Below are 19032 nucleotides of genomic sequence, written 5' to 3' on the forward strand. Positions count from 1 at the left end.
AAGGAGTTCCAATTAAAGGCTGGCTTCCGGTGAGGGTGGGGGGGGTGCGGAGGCGAACCATTTAGTGACACCATAGGCTCGATGTAGAGTTAAAACTCCACAGCATGTGGCAGAACTCCAACTTTCGGACTTCCTGCCCTTACCAACACAGCCGGGCCTCCCTCCCACCATGCCTGGGGGGGGGCGGGGGGGCTGGGTCAGGGAATTTAAAATCCAGCCTCAAGGGTCTGAGGTCTGTGGAGTCTAATTATTTCAAATCCAAATTTTCCCAATATTTGTCACATGACAACAATAAAGTAAGGATGGAAAAGACGGGCTGAATTTTGCCACGTACCAGCAAGTCCTACTTCGGTGGCTGGCAGGATGTGGGGTGGCATAATGCCACCGCCGGCCAATTAACATCCAATTAAGGTCATTGTTCAGACTGCAGCTCCAAGAAGAGGGCGCCTCAATGGCAGGGAGCCCTCGAAGAAAACTGAGGTAGGTTGGGGACAGCTGGAGCCTGGCAGGCAGGCCCTAACAATCGAGGTTGGTGCGGGGGTGGTTGTGGAGCACCAGCAGTGCCGTTGCCATAAGGGCGGCCATTGCTGCCAGGGGGGCGGGGGTCCCTCCATGGGCCAGGCAGTGCCCATAAAGGAGGTTTCATTGGGCAGTCTTCCAATGCAACAGCAGGCCCTCCCAAAGTGGGCAAAATGCCTACAGAGGCAAGAAGTGGCCCCTTAATTGACCACTTAAGTGGTTCAATTGGCCACCTGGCGGGCAGCCAAGCCGCCAACATTTCCGCTGCTGGCAATATGGCATGGCAACAAGACGACGTTGGACTCCCCTCCCGAAGCCTGCCCCCACCATTTTGCCATCCCTCTTGCCTCCCAGCCCATCGCCAATGAGCCTGGACAATTCAACCTGATATGTCACTGGCAGATTATGAAATAAATATTACATTACTTCAAAGTAACATAATAATGGTGACTTATTTTCTTTATTGAATATAACTTCCACACATTTTGATGTAAGATATATTATCCTGTGACATTTGTGTATGTGTAACTCATCTCTAAGCAAGGAAAAGTGGCGTTCAAATGAAGGAGAGCTGGAATATCTGTTATGATGATTGTACAAACATATTGACTAATGTATGTATAAAAATAATGCATACGTCATTTTCACATGCACCTGTGACACAAATCACATTCGATATTTCTTTTTTATGCCTAGTTGCTCAGCACTGCAGCCGTGGTAAAGCAGTGTGAATTCAATTGCTGGTAATTGTTGGCCTTTCTTTGCATTAGATAACTTACTCCACAAGAATTGTTAGCATGGCTTTGTATACAAGACCAGGTAATGCTCCAATTCAAATCAGATTTGCCTTATATATGTGCTAAATGCTTTCTAGATTAGGTTTACCTGCATCAAGGAACATCAACAGCAACTGCATGAGTAAGGATGAAAGAGTGACAGATACCAGAGATGAATTGTGCAGACATAAGGAACGGTAAAAGCAGGAGAGAAGTCAGCTAAACAGAAGGCATCAAAGAAAGAAGAGAAGAAATTAAGGAAAATAATGGATAGAAAGTATGCAAGAACAGAGAAAAGTTATGGATTTCTGTCCATGTGAAGATTGAACTTGCTGAGACCCTCAACTTGATAAGCAACACCAGGTAGCATATAGACCAAGAATTTGAACACAGGTTGAGAAGAGAAATAGGCCAATGATCAATGGAGAGGCTAAAGACTACAGAATAATGTACTCCAGAGTACTCTCACTGAAACAAGTTGCTTTTATTTTAAGCACACAGTAAATGAATGCAAATAAAATTAAGCTTCTAACAGAATTAAGAATACTGTATCAGTGTTAAAAATGTCACACGAACAAGGTAATAAACTGAACGCTAAAGTAAATTAAGCACATTTAGGGAAGTGACTTGAATTGAGTGTGTTTGCAGATCTTTGAAACTTCTGTTCAGATTCAGCCTGCTTGCTATAATGATCCCTGACAATTAAGGTCTATCGTATCATTTTGTGAAATAGGTTTTAGAACGAACAGCCTAATTCAGTGATCCAGAAAGGAATTGTTTTTTTCTTAAAAGCAAAATACTGCAGATGCTGGAAATCTGAAATAAAAACAAGAAATGCTGGAACCACTCAGCAGGTCTGGCAGCATCTGTGGAAAGAGAAGCAGAGTTAACGTTTCGGGTCAGTGACCCTTCTTCGGTTTTTTTCTTCCTAGTCTTGATACTCAAGAGATAAAATGTACCCAAAACAAAGAAGGGAATCACTTACATCTAAAAATCTGAGAAATAAGATTGAGAGATAGGCAGTATGAGCTTTAGTTTATCAATTACCAGTTTCACATATGTAAGATAATTAATCTTAACATTCCTCCAAGTGGTGATTTAAAAAATTTCCATTTTTTTTTTTAAACTTAGTTTTCGCAGCCAGATGACCAAAATTCTAATTCTTCACCATTTAACAAAGACTGAAAACAAAGCACACTATTAGAATGGTTGACAGATGATGATCAAAGTGGTAAAAGCATGTAAAATATGCATACTGAAGGGATCTGCTTATTGCAACTTTTTCCCCCTTCCCTCCTATTTTCTCTCCTCTTAATGATGGTAATTAGTGCTTGGCTACACAAGTGCTGGCATCCTTTCAGGATGACAGCCAAGAGAACATTCTTCTTATGGCAAAAAAAAAGATAATTAGATTGAGTGAGGCAGTAGGGAGCATTAGGGCATCTCAGGTGAGTCCAATACTCTCTAATTCTGCATTAGTCATTGCACTGAATGTATCCTTTGTGACCCATGTTAGTGAATAAATATGGTTAAGTCTAATATATGTAATAGTTAGACCTCGTCATAGAAACATACAACACAGAAGGCCATTCTGCCCATCGTGCCTATGCCAGCTCTTTGGAAGAGCTATCCAATTAGTCCCACTTCTCTGCTCTTTTGAAATAGCTGTGCAAGTCTTTCCTTTTCAAGTATATATCCTTTTGAAAGTTACTACTGAATCCTCTTCCACCACCCCTTCAAACAGTGTGTTCCAAATTATATCAACTCATTGCATTAGAAAATTCTCCTCATCTTCCCTCTTATCTACAGGGCTAAAATAGTCTCCCAATTATGTCTAAATGTATAAGAACAGTTAGTTATAGCGATGGCAATCAGAAGCAGTGAGTTAAACCATTGTTCTTAGTCCAATACCGCACTGATATCAAGATCACTGTGTTACAATTGAATACAAAGCATTTGACAATCCAACTAAACAGTTGGTTCCAGCACAGTTGAAATTAGAATACAAGGTTGAAACTTGCAGCTCAGTTCATTCGACCAGTGAAGCTTCCTAATGTCTCAGAAAACTGAAACCATCAAATTTCAAATTATTATAATGTTACAGATATCAAATAATCTAGATTTGTATTTGAATGTTAAGATAACAAAGTTACTTTCACAATAAATGGGAGTATTTTCAAACATAGGAAAGGCTACTACATCAAAACAAAATAAGAACAATGGGGGTAAAATTCAACTTCAATAGGGGCACAAAGCCGACGGGAGCAGATACCTTCAATGGTGTATAATGGATGGCTAATCCATTACCACCCATTTTGCACCCTCGCTAAAATTGAATTTCACCTGCAGAGATTGTGAATTACGTCATTCTTGGGGAATACTGCCTAGAATCAACTAAAGACTATGTTCAACATGATCTGCGATTCTGAAATGTCAAGGACAAGGAGCCAGCATTCTAATTTTAAAAGAGCTAACTTCAAAGAAATGAGGGAACGGTTTAAACAAATTGAAAAGGTAGTTTTTAATTACAGTTCTGTAGAGGACAAGCGGTGCACCTTCAAAATCAAAATGCTGAGTGAGGATGCACTATGAATTAAATACTGAGGATCAGCAAGTGTATACTAATGAAGCATAACGGTTAATGGAATAACAAATTAATCAGCAGTGAAATCCTTCAGAGAGAAGGGAAAAGAAGTTCACTGAGATAAACGCTGTAATATGCAGAAATATGTTCAGAAGGGCAAAGAGAGACCTGGAAAAAAACACAAAGCTGCAGTTCTGAAGTTTAACAGTAAGAAATTCTTTCAGTACAAATAACAATAAAAGCACAGTCCGTGGTGAAATCTATAAAAAATGAAAACAAGACTGAAATAGAGAAGATAGTAGATCAGTTCCTCCAATTATTCACAAGGAAAGATATGAGCAACAGAAGTAGAGATAAATGTAAGTAGAAGTTTTTTTAAATTGAGATGGAAGCCTTCTCACACTAAAAGGGTTGTAAATAAATAATTCCCCAGGAAGAGATGGTATTTATCCCAGAGCACTAACAGAAAGAAAGGAGAAGATTCACAAGGCATTCACAGACAGGAGTTCTTGGAGAGGCTGTGGTACTTTGGAAATAAGGCAACATCTTGTTCCTTTTCAAAACAGATAACATCCTGGAAACAGGCAACACAATAGGTGTTTGACAAAATGTTATGTTAAGTTCCCTTTTATAATGGCACATAAAATTTAATGATTTACAGCACTTCTACTTCTGGCACATCATTATTTATCCTGATTGCCCTTTCACTTGATCCATGATGAATGTTGGGGTCCACTGAGTGGATGTGCAATAGTTAAATGAGTGGGTCCTACTTATGCCTGTTTTTTTGTGGGTGATGTTGCACATTCCTTGTTCCAGTCCTACCCAGGCCCCCTCCCTCAACTCTTTTTTCGGTACATTGATGACTGTATCGCTGCCATTTCCTGTGCCCGCCCCGAACTGGAAAACTTAATCAACTTTGCTTCCAATTTCCACCCTTCTCTCACCTTTACATGGTCCATCTCTGACACTTCCCTTCCCTTCCTCGACTTCTCAGTCTCCATCTCTGGGGATAGGTTGTCCACTAATATTCATTATAATCCCACTGACTCCCACAGCTACCTCGACTACACTTCTTCACATCCTGCCTCCTGTAAGGACTCCATTCCATTCTCACAGTTTCTCCGTCTCCAACACATCTGCTCTGTTGATGCTACCTTCCACGATCGCGCTTCTGATATGTCTTCCCTTTTCCTCATCCAAGGATTCCTCTCCCACTGTGGTTGACAGGGGCCTCAACCATGTCCGGCCCATTTCCCGCACATCTACCCTCACCCTTTCCCCTCCCTCCCAGAACTGTGACAGGGTTCCCCTTGTCCTCACTTTCCACCCCACCAGCCTCCACATCCAAAGAATCATCCTCTGCCATTTCTGCCACCTCCAGCATGATGCCACCACCAAATGCATCTTCCCCTCCCCTCCCCTGTCAGCATTCTGAAGGGATCATTCCCTCCACGACACCTTGATCCACTCCTCCATTAGCACCAACACCTTGCCCCCTTCCCACAGCACCTTCTCACACAACCGCAGGAGGTGTACTACCTGTCCTTTTACCTCCTCTCTCTTCACTATCCAAGGCCTCAAATGCTCCTTTCAGGTGAAGCAGCGATTTACTTGTACTTCTTTCAATGTAGTATACTGCACTCGCTGCTCACAATGTGGTCTCCTCCAGATTGGGGAGACCAAACATAGATTGGGTGACTGCTTTACTCAGTCCGTAAGCATGACCCCAAGCTTCCGGTTGCTGGACATTTCAACACACACCTGCTCTCATACCCACATATCTGTCCTGTACTTGCTACAGTGTTCCAGTGAACATCAACACAAGCTCGAGGAACAGCATCTCATTTGCCGATTAGGCACGCTACAGCCTGCCGGATAGAACTTTGAGTCCAATAGAGCATGACTGGGCCCCCTTTTTATTTTTAGTTCTTTTTTCTTTTTATTTTATTTTAGTTTGTTTCATCATTCATTTTTTTACTATGTGCCTGCCCACTGGTTTTTTTCATGTTTGTGCTTTAGGCCAGGGCTGTTCATTTTTCTGAAAATTAACACCCTCTCTGCACTAACACTTTGTCTTTCAGCACACCATTAACATACAGTTTGCCTTTGCTCCATGACCTTCTTGTCAGTTATTCTCTGTGACCCTGTCCTATCAACACCTCTTTTGTTAACTCGTGCTCCACCCCACTTTAATTGCTTAAAACCTATTACTTTTCTAACCTTTGCCAGTTCTGATGAAAGGTCACTGACCTGAAATGTTAACTCTGCTTCTCTCTCCACAGATGCTGCCAGATCTGCTGAGTATTTCCAGCATTTCTTGTTTTTATTTCAGATTTCCAGCATCTGCAGTATTTTGCTTTTATTACAAACACTATTTATTGCCTTACTTATCTGCACTATATTATTTCAGATCCAGGTCTTTTCCTCACTGGTGTGTATGTGCTCTTTGCAAGCCATTGCTGAGTGTCTCATCCTTACATATGTATGATGATGTCATCAGTTTCATCAGTGGCCTGGTCTCTTAAAGATCAATTTTCTTAAAGGTGACGTCACCATTACACTACATTACACAATGGATGCCCCATCTTCTTCCTCCTGCTCCTCCTCCTCTTTGTTTTCCTCATCCGAAGATGAATTATGACCTCCTCAACCTGCAAGCTTCCCTCCTGCAGACTTCTCTCCTGCACGTGTGCTGATCCCACCACAGCAGGTCATTGCTGTCATGGATGGTGGTGGTCTTCCTCTTCTGATGTGGTGTTAAACACATCCAAGGTATCTTCTATCCTGTCAATTTAAATCCTTCAAGGTTAGAAAAAGCTGTATCCACTCAAGCACTCTCTGCCAGATATATGCCAGAGGGAAGTGAGGCAACAACCTCAATAAGTGTTTTTTTTATTTCGATAGGCCAATGACAAGTTTAAATACCCACCAAACCTGCTGCTCAAACTAGCCTGTTTCCCTCCTCAGTTTCTTATGCCCCAGAAAATCCGTCCTGCTCAAGTAAAATTTGGAGCGTCCCACTTACGTTAATTTTGCCAATAAGAAACCACCTGCATTCCAATTAGGAAATCTCCAACTTTGGCAAGTAAGTTTCCAAATGCGTGCCGTTAAAGCCGGAAGTGGGCGCATAGGAGCAGGGTTGCGTGCCTGGTTTAAAAATCAATTATTTTTACCCTTCCCCCACCCCCCTCACCAACTCCCAACCTATCCACTTTTTGGGGTTAAAATCCTCCCCTTGGACTCAAGAACAATTAGTTAAATTTGCAGATGATACTACCCAAGAGAGACAATTAATTTGATAAGGCAGCTGAGAATAGACAAAATCTGAAAGTGGACAGACAATGACAGATGAAATTTAATATGGATAAGTGTAAAGTAGTGCATCGCAGAAGAAAAACAGGTGACATATACTTCATGAATGATATTCAAATAGCCAAGGATGAACATATTAGAGCTAACAATCAAACATTGCAGAGCAGGATTCAACAAAGCCAGCAGAATGTTCAATCTGTTTGCACCTTGGTGTCATATTTTACCCAAAGATGAGCTTCTCACCACATAAAGGCATCATCACTAAGATTGCCTATTTCCATCTCTGTGACATTGCCCGGCTTTGACCCTGCCTTAGCTCATTTGCTGCTGAAACCCTCAGTCATGCCTTTGTTACCTTGAGACTTGACTATTCCAATGCACTCATGACTGGTCTCCCACATTCTACCCTCCGTAAACTTGCGGTCATCCAAAACTCTACTGCCCGTGTCCTTACTCACACCAAGTCTCGTTTACCTATCACCTTTGTATTCATTGACTCACACTGGTTCCCAGTTAAGCAACGCCTTGATTTTAAAAATCTCATGCTTGTTTTCAAATCCCTCCATAGCCTCACCCTTCCATATCTCTGTGTCCTCTTCCAGTTTGACAACCCTCCAAGATATCTGTACTCATCTAATTCTGGCCTCTTGAGCACCTTGATTTTAATCGCTCCACCATAGGTGGTGATCGGCCCAAAGCTCTGGAATTCCCTCCCTAAACCTCTCCTACTCTCTACCTCTTTTTTTTCCTTTAAGATGCTCCTTAAAACTCACCTCATTGACCAAGCTTAGCCATCAGCATTAATATAGCCTTATGTGCCTCGTGTCTAATTTTGTTTATAATGCTCCTGTAAAGCACCTTGGGATGCTTTATTATGTTAAAGATGCTATATAAATATAAGTTGTTGTTGTCAATCATATATCTAAAACACAAGTCACAGGAAGTCATCCTCAACTGTATTGCGCATCAAGACATATCTTGAATATTTTGTCCAGTTCTGATCACTGAGACATTGAAGAGACATTTGAACATAAGTGAGACATCCAAACAAAGGGGAGACATTCAAAAATGAAGGAGACAATCAAGCACTGGAAACAATTCAAGAAGAGCCATGACCCTGATTCATAGTATTAGAGTCTGAGTACTGAGGAAAGACTGATATAGCTTTTCAGACATGAAACAACGTGACTGAGAGATGATCTTACAGAAGAATAATAAGGAGTACAGAAAAGGTAAACCTGGAAAATGACTAAGTTGCATCAGTAGGACAAAAGGATTCATGTTCAAACTGGAAAACAACAAATTTAGGACTGATACCAGGAGATTCATCACACAAAGAATGATCAATACTTGGAATGGACTTCTGGGTAGTATAGAGGAGACAAAAATTGTGCAATTATTTAAGAAACAATCAGGGGCTGCAATGTGTCTTCCTGGGTGGATGAATGAAGATGGGCCAAATAGTCTTTAACTACATTTATCTTATGATTACAGTTGTACCCTGTGAGTCAAAGGTTAAGGAATGATCTAATTTTCATAATTGTACGCAGTTTGCAGTATAAATGTCTTGAGTTAGATTGTTTGTTATCGTATAAATTGGCAAAAATGGCAATTTCTTAATTGTGTTTACAGCTGTAGATTGGTTTAGAGGAAGATGTGTTTCTGTCACTTGAACCTGAAGGTATAGGAATTAGGATCATTTGGCAAGGAATTGAAAGAACATGCCAGTTTGTTCAGAGTTGTATTTTTTAAATCTTTGTTTAAATCTATTGCTTTTTGATGTTGTTACAACCGAGGCGGGAGAAGTAAAGGCCTGCTACCTGACCCGAACCAGATAGGATCCGACGACATGTGTCAGGTTCGTGTCGGGTCGCGCCGCTCTTCCGGGTCCAGCCTTTGGGCTCGTGTCGGGTCGGGCCGGGTCCGGACACACACAGCAAGAATTGCAGCTAAGTGTTAAAAGTTAAAAACTTACCTGAGCTGCAAGTCTGGAACGTCAAAGAAGGAAACTCTGAGTCTGTGCAGTGAGCCAGTGATGTCATCACGCTCATGCTGCAGCTTCCTGAAGATTGGGAGTCGGAAGGTAAGTAAAGGGAACATTCCGGTAGTCGGGTCGGGTCGGGCTGGGCTCAGGTCCGATGTGGTTCCAGCAGGTTTGGTTCGGGTTTTTTTTTGTGACTTGAGCAGGCTTTTAGGGAGGAGTGCACTGTTAATTCAGTCTCACTTCTCCATGGGTCACAGCATATGAAAAAATTTTCCCATTTACGAAAACAGCCAATTAGATACTCTATTTGTCCCCAGAATAAAGCACACCAACCAGGTTTTTTAAATCAACAATGAAAATTAACTGTTTATTGGTTACAACTTGGTTTTATAATAATGATGTAAATTTATCCACAAATTGAGATATTAAAGCTCCTTATTTTCACTAGCTCTCATGCACACGCACATACATCCAAAAAAAACGGTTAACCGGGAAAAAAAGGATCTTTGTTTACAGCTGTTTCATAGGAATGAAAGGAGTAATAAAATAACTTAGTCTGTCATGATCTGAGAGGAAGTTTTCGGTTTGGTGAGGTGCCCCAAAGTCGAATAGTTGAATGCCACTCGAAGTCCTTCCAGGCGATGTTGATGAACAGTCTGTGATGAGTAGGCATTCAAGGAAATTCAGCTGCAGTAGGCTTCACATAGGTCTTCCAGCAACAGGTCTTCTTAGGTCTTACAGCAGCAGTATAGCAACAGAAGGTTTCTTCAAATTTCCAGATTTCATAAAACACAGGCGGCAACAGGAACCACACTTGATGCAGGGATTCTTCAGAGACAGGACACAGTAGGAATCTGCCACATTTGAAATACAGGGTTTCTTCTCAAGAGATGCAGGATTCCTTTACAGAGAGGTAATACTTTTTCTGGGTCTTCTGCTGATCTCCAGGCAGGTCAGAATCAAATTTCAGAATGCCTGCTTTTTGTCCAAACTCACTGGCTTTTAAAGTTCCAAACTGAAACCACAACCTTCCTGGAACAGGTCACACGTCCAGTCATAAAGTCGTTCTTGTCACTCAAAAAGTAACTCTGAGGTCAAATCCCTTTACTGGTTTCCTTGAAATTACCTGCTTTCCTGTTATTTTACAAGTTCAGTTCTTGTTCGAACTTCCTTTTAAAACATTCATCGAGTTTAACTGTTTGCAGGTGTCTCAATGTCCACTGAAAATACTTTTTCAGTTTTTAAAAACATAGCATCTTAAGTTTTAATTAAAAAAACACAATCCTTGTAACAATGTTTTAAAGCAGGAGTGTTGCATAATGTGGTACTAAAATGTATATGCAAACATATCCAATATTTCATCCCTCATCTGCATTAGCTTTGGTTATCACAGTTCCAGGTTGTTCAGGGGTATATATCTGCTATGGTATACCATATAGAGTCAAGACCAAGTGTAGCCTTCAACAGGTAGTATTAAAGCGTGGAGGATAATTGGACAAAGGGCCTGCAGACATAATTCAGTCCCCATTTTAAAGTCATACTTTTTTAAATATTTGTGTTATAAATTTATATGATCATTACTTATGAAAACTTGACACTCTGTGATACAATGCAATCAACGAGTGTGCAGATCTGTGTGTTACAGCAAATGATAGATTGAGTCATTGGACTGTCGTGCTCAGCAAGCAGAGTCTGATATTGAAACTTTGCGTTTACTGACAAAGTAATGAGTTTTCACACTGACTCATCGTAATATTCTTATTGATAAGAACACGCTGCATAATTAGATTTTACTGGAAAGAGTGCAGAATCACACTACAGGAAGCTCTAGTTATTTGATTATTTGCAGCTTTAGGCTTCTGGGCTGAGGAAGTAGATTAGGCCTAAAATGGAAAAAGCTGATGAAATTAATAAGGACTGGATAAAATATATAGCAATCAACACTCCTAAAACCAGGTGAAAACACCAGGATGAACAGGCTAAGTTTTCAAAATAAAGACAGCAAACACAGAGCAGGACAGTAGGCAACTCCAAAGAGAACAGGAAGATGTAACATAAAAGCAAAATACTGCGGATGCTGGAAATCTGAAATAAAAAGAAGAAATGCTGGAAATGCTCAGCAGGTCTGGCAGCATCTGTGGAGAGAGAAGCAGAGTCAACGTTTCAGGTCAGTGACCCTTCATCTGAGGAAGATGTAGCATCTTGATTGTAGTTCTGATATTACACCTATCTTTTCTCTTTATAGCTGCTGACTGTGTATTTCCAGAATTTTCCATCTCCATTTCAGATTTCTAGCATTTGCAGATTTTTTAAAAATTTATGTTTCTGAAACAGTTGACTTTATCCTCCTGTGTCAGAAGCAGTCATTGTCCCTCCTCTTAATTGCTCGTCACTGACCCCCTGCTAGCAAAGTGAGATTATACAGACACTGAGTGAAGACAGAATTGTCCATACTTTGCCTGGTGTGTTGCTAGAGCTGCACAGCCAGGATTAGGAACTCAACTGGGTAGGATCAAATCTGCATTTCGACTTTCTGTGCACTGCACATTAATGTCAAGATTGTTACTGTTATAGGAAGTGTCCCATGCAAATGTTACATTGAAAATATATGCTGAAAATGCAAGTGTGAAGCAGCCCATAGTTCAAAGTGTCCACGTTTATTTATTTATTTAGAGATACAGCACTGAAACAGGCCTGAGGTATGAATGTTTTTTTTTCTAATTCAGTTTTGTCATTTTCATTCAGCTATTAAAAGTTTTATTAGGTAATCCAGCTAAGAATCTATTAAAAGCAAGCAAAGCCAGATTTCTACACCCGTTCTAGTAAGATTTTGGAATTAGCACTCACCAAGCCAATGTTCAGGGATTGGCTATTGTTGTTCGATAATGCACCAGTTGCTTATTCTATTGTGTTAGGTAAATATAATGCATTAGAAATGGGGCATTTAAATGATGTCAAATATGAAAATGAAACAGAAAGTAGTTGTTCAAGCAGATCTGGAGACAGAATGGAAAAAGACACTGAACATATCGCAAGTAAATATTCTTGAAATAAATGTAGCAAATTAATATTTTTATTATAAAAACAAGAAATGCTGGAAATACTTAGCAGGTCTGGCAACATCTGTGGAGAGAGAAGCAGAGCTAACATTTCGGGTCAGTGACCCTTCATCAGAACTTGGGTCACTGACCTGAAACATTAACTCTGCTTCTCTCTCCACAGATGCTGCCAGACCTGCTGAGTATTTCCAGAATTTCTTGTTTTTATTTCAGATTTACAGCATCTGCAGTATTTTGCTTTTATCGTATTTTTATTATCTTGCTGTCCCCCAGTGGAACGTGTCTGCCAATCTGATCATCTGAAGGGCAACAAAGTACTCTAACTTTACTAAATACTATATATAAGTTTTTACTAAGACATAACACTGTACAGTTGATGGTGTCTCTATAATGTCTTACAAGAATCATACCATCATAGATTCCTAGAATCATAGAATGATTTGGCCTATTGTGCTTTGTGTTGGCTCTTTGAAACAGCTATGAAATTAGTTCCACTCTTTCTACATAGCTCTGTATCTTTTTTCCATTTTAAGTATCCAATTCCCTTTTGAAAGTTACTATTGGTGTCCAGAACTGCTCCCAGGATTTCAGGTGTGGTCTAACCAGGGCTTTGTATAGTTGAAGTATGACTTCTACCCACTTGCATTCTATTCCTCTAGATATAAAGGAAAGCATTCCATTAACCATTTTGATTATTTTCTGTACCTGTTCATGACATTTTAATGATTTATGTACTTGGACGTCCAAAACCTCTTTGGACCTCCACTGTTTCTACTTTTACACCATTTAGAATGTACCCTGCTCTTTCCTTTTTAGGTCCGAAGTGGATGGCCTCACAGTTGCCCATACTGAAATCCATTTGCCACAGTTTTACCCATTCACAATCTATCAATACCTCATTGCAATTTTACACTTCCATTTACACTGCTTACAATGACACCTCTCTTTGTGACAATGGCAAATTTGCATATCTGGCTTTCTATCCCATCATCAAAGTTATTAATGAGTACAGTGAATAGTTGAGGCCCCAATACAGATCTTGCACCACTAATCACATCCTGCCAATTAGAGTACCTACACATTATCCCTACTCTCTGTCTACTTCCGCTCAGCCAATTCCCTAACTAGGTCAATAATTTGCCACTAATTTCATGAGCTTCTACATTAGCTAAGAGTTTCTTATGAGAACTTTATCAAATGCCTTCTGAAAGTCCATATAAATAACATCCACAGATATTCCTCTGTCCACTACTTTAGTCAGCTTTTCAAAAAATTCAATCAGATTTGTCAGGCATGACCTATCCTTTACAAATGCATGCTGGTTCTCACGGATCAGCTGAAAATTTCCAAAATGATCAGTCACCCTATCCTTAATTATAGACTTTAGCAATTTCCTGACAACAGATGTTAAACTAACTGGTCTATAATTCCCTGCTTTCCCTCTCCCAACTGTCTTAAATAGCTGAGTGACATATGCAATTTTCCAATCTAAAGGTAAGTTCCCGAATCAAAAAAACTTGGGAAGATTATAGTTGGGGCTTCTGACAAGTTCACACCTACTTCTTTTAAAACCCTGGGATGGAAACCATCTGGTCCTGGGGGCTTGTCACTCTTTAGTGCCATTAATTTATCGATTACTGTTATCTTGCTGATGTTAATTTTGTTGAGTCCCAGTCCTTGACTCAATAATAGTTTCCTTGGAAAGTCTGGCATGCTGATCTCTTCCTCTAATGCAAATACTGTCACAAAGTAATTATTCAGCATGTCTGCCATTTCTTTACTTTTACTGACAACATCACCATTAATAGTTTTCAAAGTGCCCACATTGCTTCTGACCACCCTCTTTTTACTAATATAATTGTAAAAATTTTATGTATTGATTTTGATATTCCTCACAGGTTTCTTTTCATACTCACTTTTTTAGCTCTTACTATATTCATTGTCACCGTTTGCTGCTCTATGTATCTTTCCCATTCACCAGAATCTGGGATAATTTTTGTATGTTTTTTCTTTTCGTTTAATTTTGTTTCTTACCTCTTTAGTTGCTCATGGCTGTCTTTTTTGGCAAGTATGGTCCAGACCGATAATATACAATATTGCAGTGCCAACTCCAAAATGCTTCCAACAGGCCTGATGTCATTTCTTTTATTTCAGCTTTAACAAAACCATGAAAGTTTTTGAGTGCTGCAAGAGCTGGCATTAGCAGCAGCTACAGCGCTTGTTCTTCATAGTACCACCCAATTTGGCAGTTAATATGGAGGTGTTTTCAGAGAAGCTGCTTCAGTAACTGAAATCCACCTGAGAAGCACTCCACCCCTACCCACTGAAAAAATCAGCACCCTTTCAAAAACTTAAAACATCTCCATCACTGGACTCTTCCTTGTTAGGTATCAAGGGATGTGGAGCACAGGTGGGTAAATGGGGTTGAGGTGCAGATTAGCCATGATCTGACTTGAGGAGCTGAATGGTCTACTCTTGTTCCTATGTTCCCGTCGCCATGCATGTGCATTGCTCACGTCACACAATGCACTGATCACAAAGTCTAGCTCAGAAACTTTTAAGGTTGCCTTTTCAATATTTTACACTGGATCTCTTACAACGTGGAAGTATTACACCACTGTCTTGAAGCAGTTAGCCCTTTTCAGCTTAGAAACCATGTACTTGCTTTCACACAATAGTAAAGACAAATATTGGTCAATTTGTCCTGATGCATGTTGTAAAACAGAATGATGTATAAATTCACAAGGTTCTTCAAGTAAAGTTAAAACCTTTCTCCCCTTTTTTATGGTCTTTTAATAAGAGGCTGGAGTGCAGAAATTCTGCCGCAGTTTTCAAAGGACACTATCAGTTTGTAATCGCATGTATCAAATTCCTTGACCATGAAAGTCAATATGTTTCCTAATTAGGTCACTCCTAACCTGTACAATTCCAAGGAGTGCTATGAAAATGTTCTGCAGATTTTATAGGCTGGATTTTATGAGTCCGCCGCAGTTTGCAGCGGCACACTCTAAGAACGGCGTGCATCCCACGCGGATGCGCCGTCCCCGAGCCCCCGCGATATTACTTTCGGGGGCGCATTTAAATAGAGGGGGTGGAGCGGCCACCCCAGAGGGGGTGGTTTCCACGACCGCACAGGCGCCGGCGCCATTTTTAAAGGGCTTTAAGCCCTTACAAATAGGTAACATTTTTAAAGGGACAATGTAAAGGATTTTTAGGACATATAAAAATAGGTGATGCAGGCCTTTCCCCCAACACACTCACCCCCCTCCCCCAACTATGGCCATTTCAGGCCATGAAATGACCAACAAATAATTTACCTAAAACCTGAACTTACCCCGCCAACCCCTTCCCACCATCCCCACATCCAATAAAAATTGATTTCCTCGCTCCTCCACCCTTCCCGCCCTGAAAATTATATTACTCCCCACTCCCCACCAGGTTCTCGCCCAGAACTCCGTATGGAGTTCTGAAGGCCGAACGGAGGCCGTAAAATCGGTGTGGAACGGCCGCTGCCTGCAGTTAAGTTTATTTATATTCTTTAATTGTTAATATAAATATGCTGATGAAGGATCCACTGCCAGGCGGCGGGGGTGGGGCGGGGGGGGGGGGGGGTGGGTTGGGCCGCACTGAGGTCCCGCCGCCGCTGGTAATATGCAGTGGGCCCTTCTCGAGGTCGCGGGTCGAGGCGGGCCTCTCCCCGCAGCATTTTACTGGCCTCCGCGCCGCGACCCGCGGTGTCGAGGAGCCGGTTAAATTCAGCCCTATTTGTTTGTTTACTAAATTACAATGAGGCAACCTATTCTTTCCATTGCTGAGAAAGTCAGTGCAAAACTTGAATCCCAAAGCCAATCAGTTTGATTTGTTTGCACCTCATGCATGATATTGCTCAAATAAACATTATTACAGTAATAAAGCTATTTAAACATCAGCAATGTCTTTATTATTGTAATATTAACCCTAAAGAAATTAAACATCTGAAACCAAGTTTTGCATGAAAACATGAACACCTGAACTCGGGCCATCCCTTTTCTTCATCGCAGTCTCCTATTTTTGTAAATTTTAGCTTTAATTTTTTTCACCTCTTCAATCTCATTCTGTCATTTTTCCCAAAATGTTAAATCTTTTTCTTGAATTTGCTTTTGCAACTTTAAAAACAATTCCTTTCCTCTTTCGCTTTTCAAAACTGCATTTAATGAACAGTTCTGCAACTGATTAGAAGTCCAAATTCTATAAAGTGACATGCTGACACCAGAAATGCAACCAAGTCAATCTCTGGCATAAACACCACCAAGCACTTGCCACCAACAAGTAAATCTGCCAGTGTCTCCCACAGTCTGGCATCAACTAGGTGAGTCATGTGACACTGTAAGGGTTAATTCACCACGTGGTGCATCAGTTCTACATGATGGCACTGTGATGCAAATGATAAATAGCTCTTCAGCTTTCTCAATCCAAAAATGGTTCATCAAATATATTTTAATGAAGCTGTGCCCTTTCACTAATATGATTATTAGTTAATGAGGATAAATCTTTAGCTTACAGATGCTGGCAGCAGAGGAAACTAGAATGAATGCCTGACATTGATGCCCTTCCAGCAATTGCCAGCCTTTGGACCTTGAATTTCAAAGCCCACCCTGTCCCCGAGTCCCCAAGTCCCCATTCCCCCACGAACCTTTGACAAACCTTTCCCATTTATTTAAATACCTGGTAAAAAGACAGCCTGTAGGGCGTTGCCTCAAAGAGCGGTGGAAGCAGATTCAAGAGCAGTTTTCAAATGAGAATTGGATATCTGTTTGAAAGGGAAAACAATTGCGGGGCTCTGGGCAAAAACCGGGGGAGTGGGGCTAATTCAAAGCTGCTTTCACAAGCCCGATGGGCCGAATAGCCTCCTTCTGCACTGTAAGCTTTTGTGACAACGTGACCACCCGCGCTTCCACGGGTTGCCGATTGTTTTCCCCATCAGGACAGTGCCCTTTTAAGCAATGTAATATTTCTAACGTGCAAGCAATTGGCTTTTATTTTCGCTTATCAGACCTAAAGCCTTGATCAAACTGATTGCAGTTCTGCACCTCAGAAATTTGCAGTGTGAATGGTCGCAAAATTGGTTAAGAACATAAAACTACATGGAGATCCCAAAAATAAATATTTCCGATTTACCGGTACCTATTTCCCCGTTACTTCTAACATCTATCAAATTACCACATGGGCTGGCCTTGCTCTATTATGTCTATTTTGTTTTAATACATTGCCGCAGCAATCTTTTGAAGTCTACGCTCCTAAAGGGGCTACAAAGTCAAATTACCCATTTTTGGTGATGGGGGCGGGGAGTGGAGATTCTGCGACATTGGTCAACAACCACGTGGACTGTGAGATAATCCAGCTGAAACCAATACACTAAAACACATCTATAAAACTGCCATCTTTTTTAATGCGTCGCTTTAAGTATTTTGCAAACAAGGAATTAGAATTGCAAATCCTCTTAAAAGCCTGCCCAGGATTAATGTAGCAACGCGTATTTATAGCTGAGGACAGCCGCCTTGGAGATGATCCCGATTAAAGCAAGGTCACAACAAGAAAATCATAATTCCACGCGGTAATTTGCAGCAATGTGCCAGACCGTCGCATCAACTGGAAAGCGACCCACCTGGCCATTTGAAATCGCTCTAAGGCAGTCGCAGTAGAATTATACCCAACTTGGCTGATCGCCACCAACATGGCGAAGGGGGAGGAGGGGGGCTTCCAATCCCCTGTCAATTTCAGATGTTTTGGAATCAATAAATGACTCCCTACCCACACTTCCACCCACCCCTCATTAGAGGGATCACAGGTATCAAAAAGCACGACTGGGACATCGAGGAGACTGCAAGGTGGGAAAAGGTAGGGGAGTGGAACTAATGGAATAGCTGTCTCAAAGAGCCGAACAGCCTTCTTCTGTGCTGCATCATTCTATGTGAGAGAGCAGATGCACTGAGGTTTGAAGACACTGGACGCTCCTCCTCAACCGCCCATCGATCACCCCAATGGTTCATCTGCCTTACCAGCTCTTGTTGCTAAATTCAAACATTTTTTTAAAAAAACACTTTTTCCTTACAAGCGCGCTAATCGAAAATCATTTAGTTCTCATTTTTGAAAGCAGACTTGAAACTTGATAACAGATAGAAAAATACAGCAAGAATTTCAGTTCTCATGAGAACTCTCGCCTTTTTAATTCAGTAAGTCTCCTTTGGGATACCACGTTGTTACTGCGCATCGTCAGTGAGCTCCGAGCAAACTCGGTTGTTGTGCATTAAAGATCTTAAATCAGTTTTTAACGGACCCGCTTTGCATCTGCGCTGTGTTGCACTGACACCTGTAACACACACGAGATGCTGCATTGGAAATAAACGTTACCCGCATTGGAATCGTTGTATCCCTGAATATCCATTGTCTCGGCGTTGTTGTTTGTGTCGCCCATCGAAGCTGCTGGTTGCTTGTGGTCTCCTTCTCGACTGTGTCACTTAATCGGTGACAAGAGAAAATAAAAGGATAAAGGGGAAGGAACAGAAAGACAAAGAGGAGGAAGGTGGGATAAGGAGGCGGAGAGTCAAAGCAATCGGCAGATAGGGGCTGTCAGCAGCCTTGACGTCAGAATTGGAAAGTACAGCTTTGCGAGCAACGGATCTCAGTGGAAAAGTACTGAGACACACGCGCACGTGTGAGGTTGTCACATAGATAGGTAAACACAGTGGAAAAATACTGAGTGCGACACACAGACCTATATACATTACAGTAAATATATATAAACTCAGTGGAAAA

At 41.1% G+C, this 19032-nt stretch overlaps 1 protein-coding gene across 3 annotated transcripts in view; it reads right to left on the minus strand.

Moving 5' to 3' along the window:
• LOC137383486 (acidic amino acid decarboxylase GADL1-like) overlaps positions 1–18804 on the minus strand; it is a 101459-nt gene extending 82655 nt beyond the window's left edge. For 2 of the 3 annotated variants that reach the window (XM_068056477.1, XM_068056492.1), the window contains exon 1: positions 18628–18803. In XM_068056477.1, the coding sequence (XP_067912578.1) occupies positions 18628–18691 (64 nt within the window). In that variant the 5' untranslated portion in view covers positions 18692–18803. Of the gene's footprint in view, positions 1–6360; positions 6667–18627 lie in introns of all 3 variants that reach the window. The other variant, XM_068056482.1, reaches the window with a different exon arrangement.
• Positions 18805–19032: the final 228 nt, after the last annotated feature.

Source organism: Heterodontus francisci, chromosome 2 (assembly GCF_036365525.1).
Source record: "Heterodontus francisci isolate sHetFra1 chromosome 2, sHetFra1.hap1, whole genome shotgun sequence".
Taxonomy (NCBI): domain Eukaryota; kingdom Metazoa; phylum Chordata; class Chondrichthyes; order Heterodontiformes; family Heterodontidae; genus Heterodontus; species Heterodontus francisci.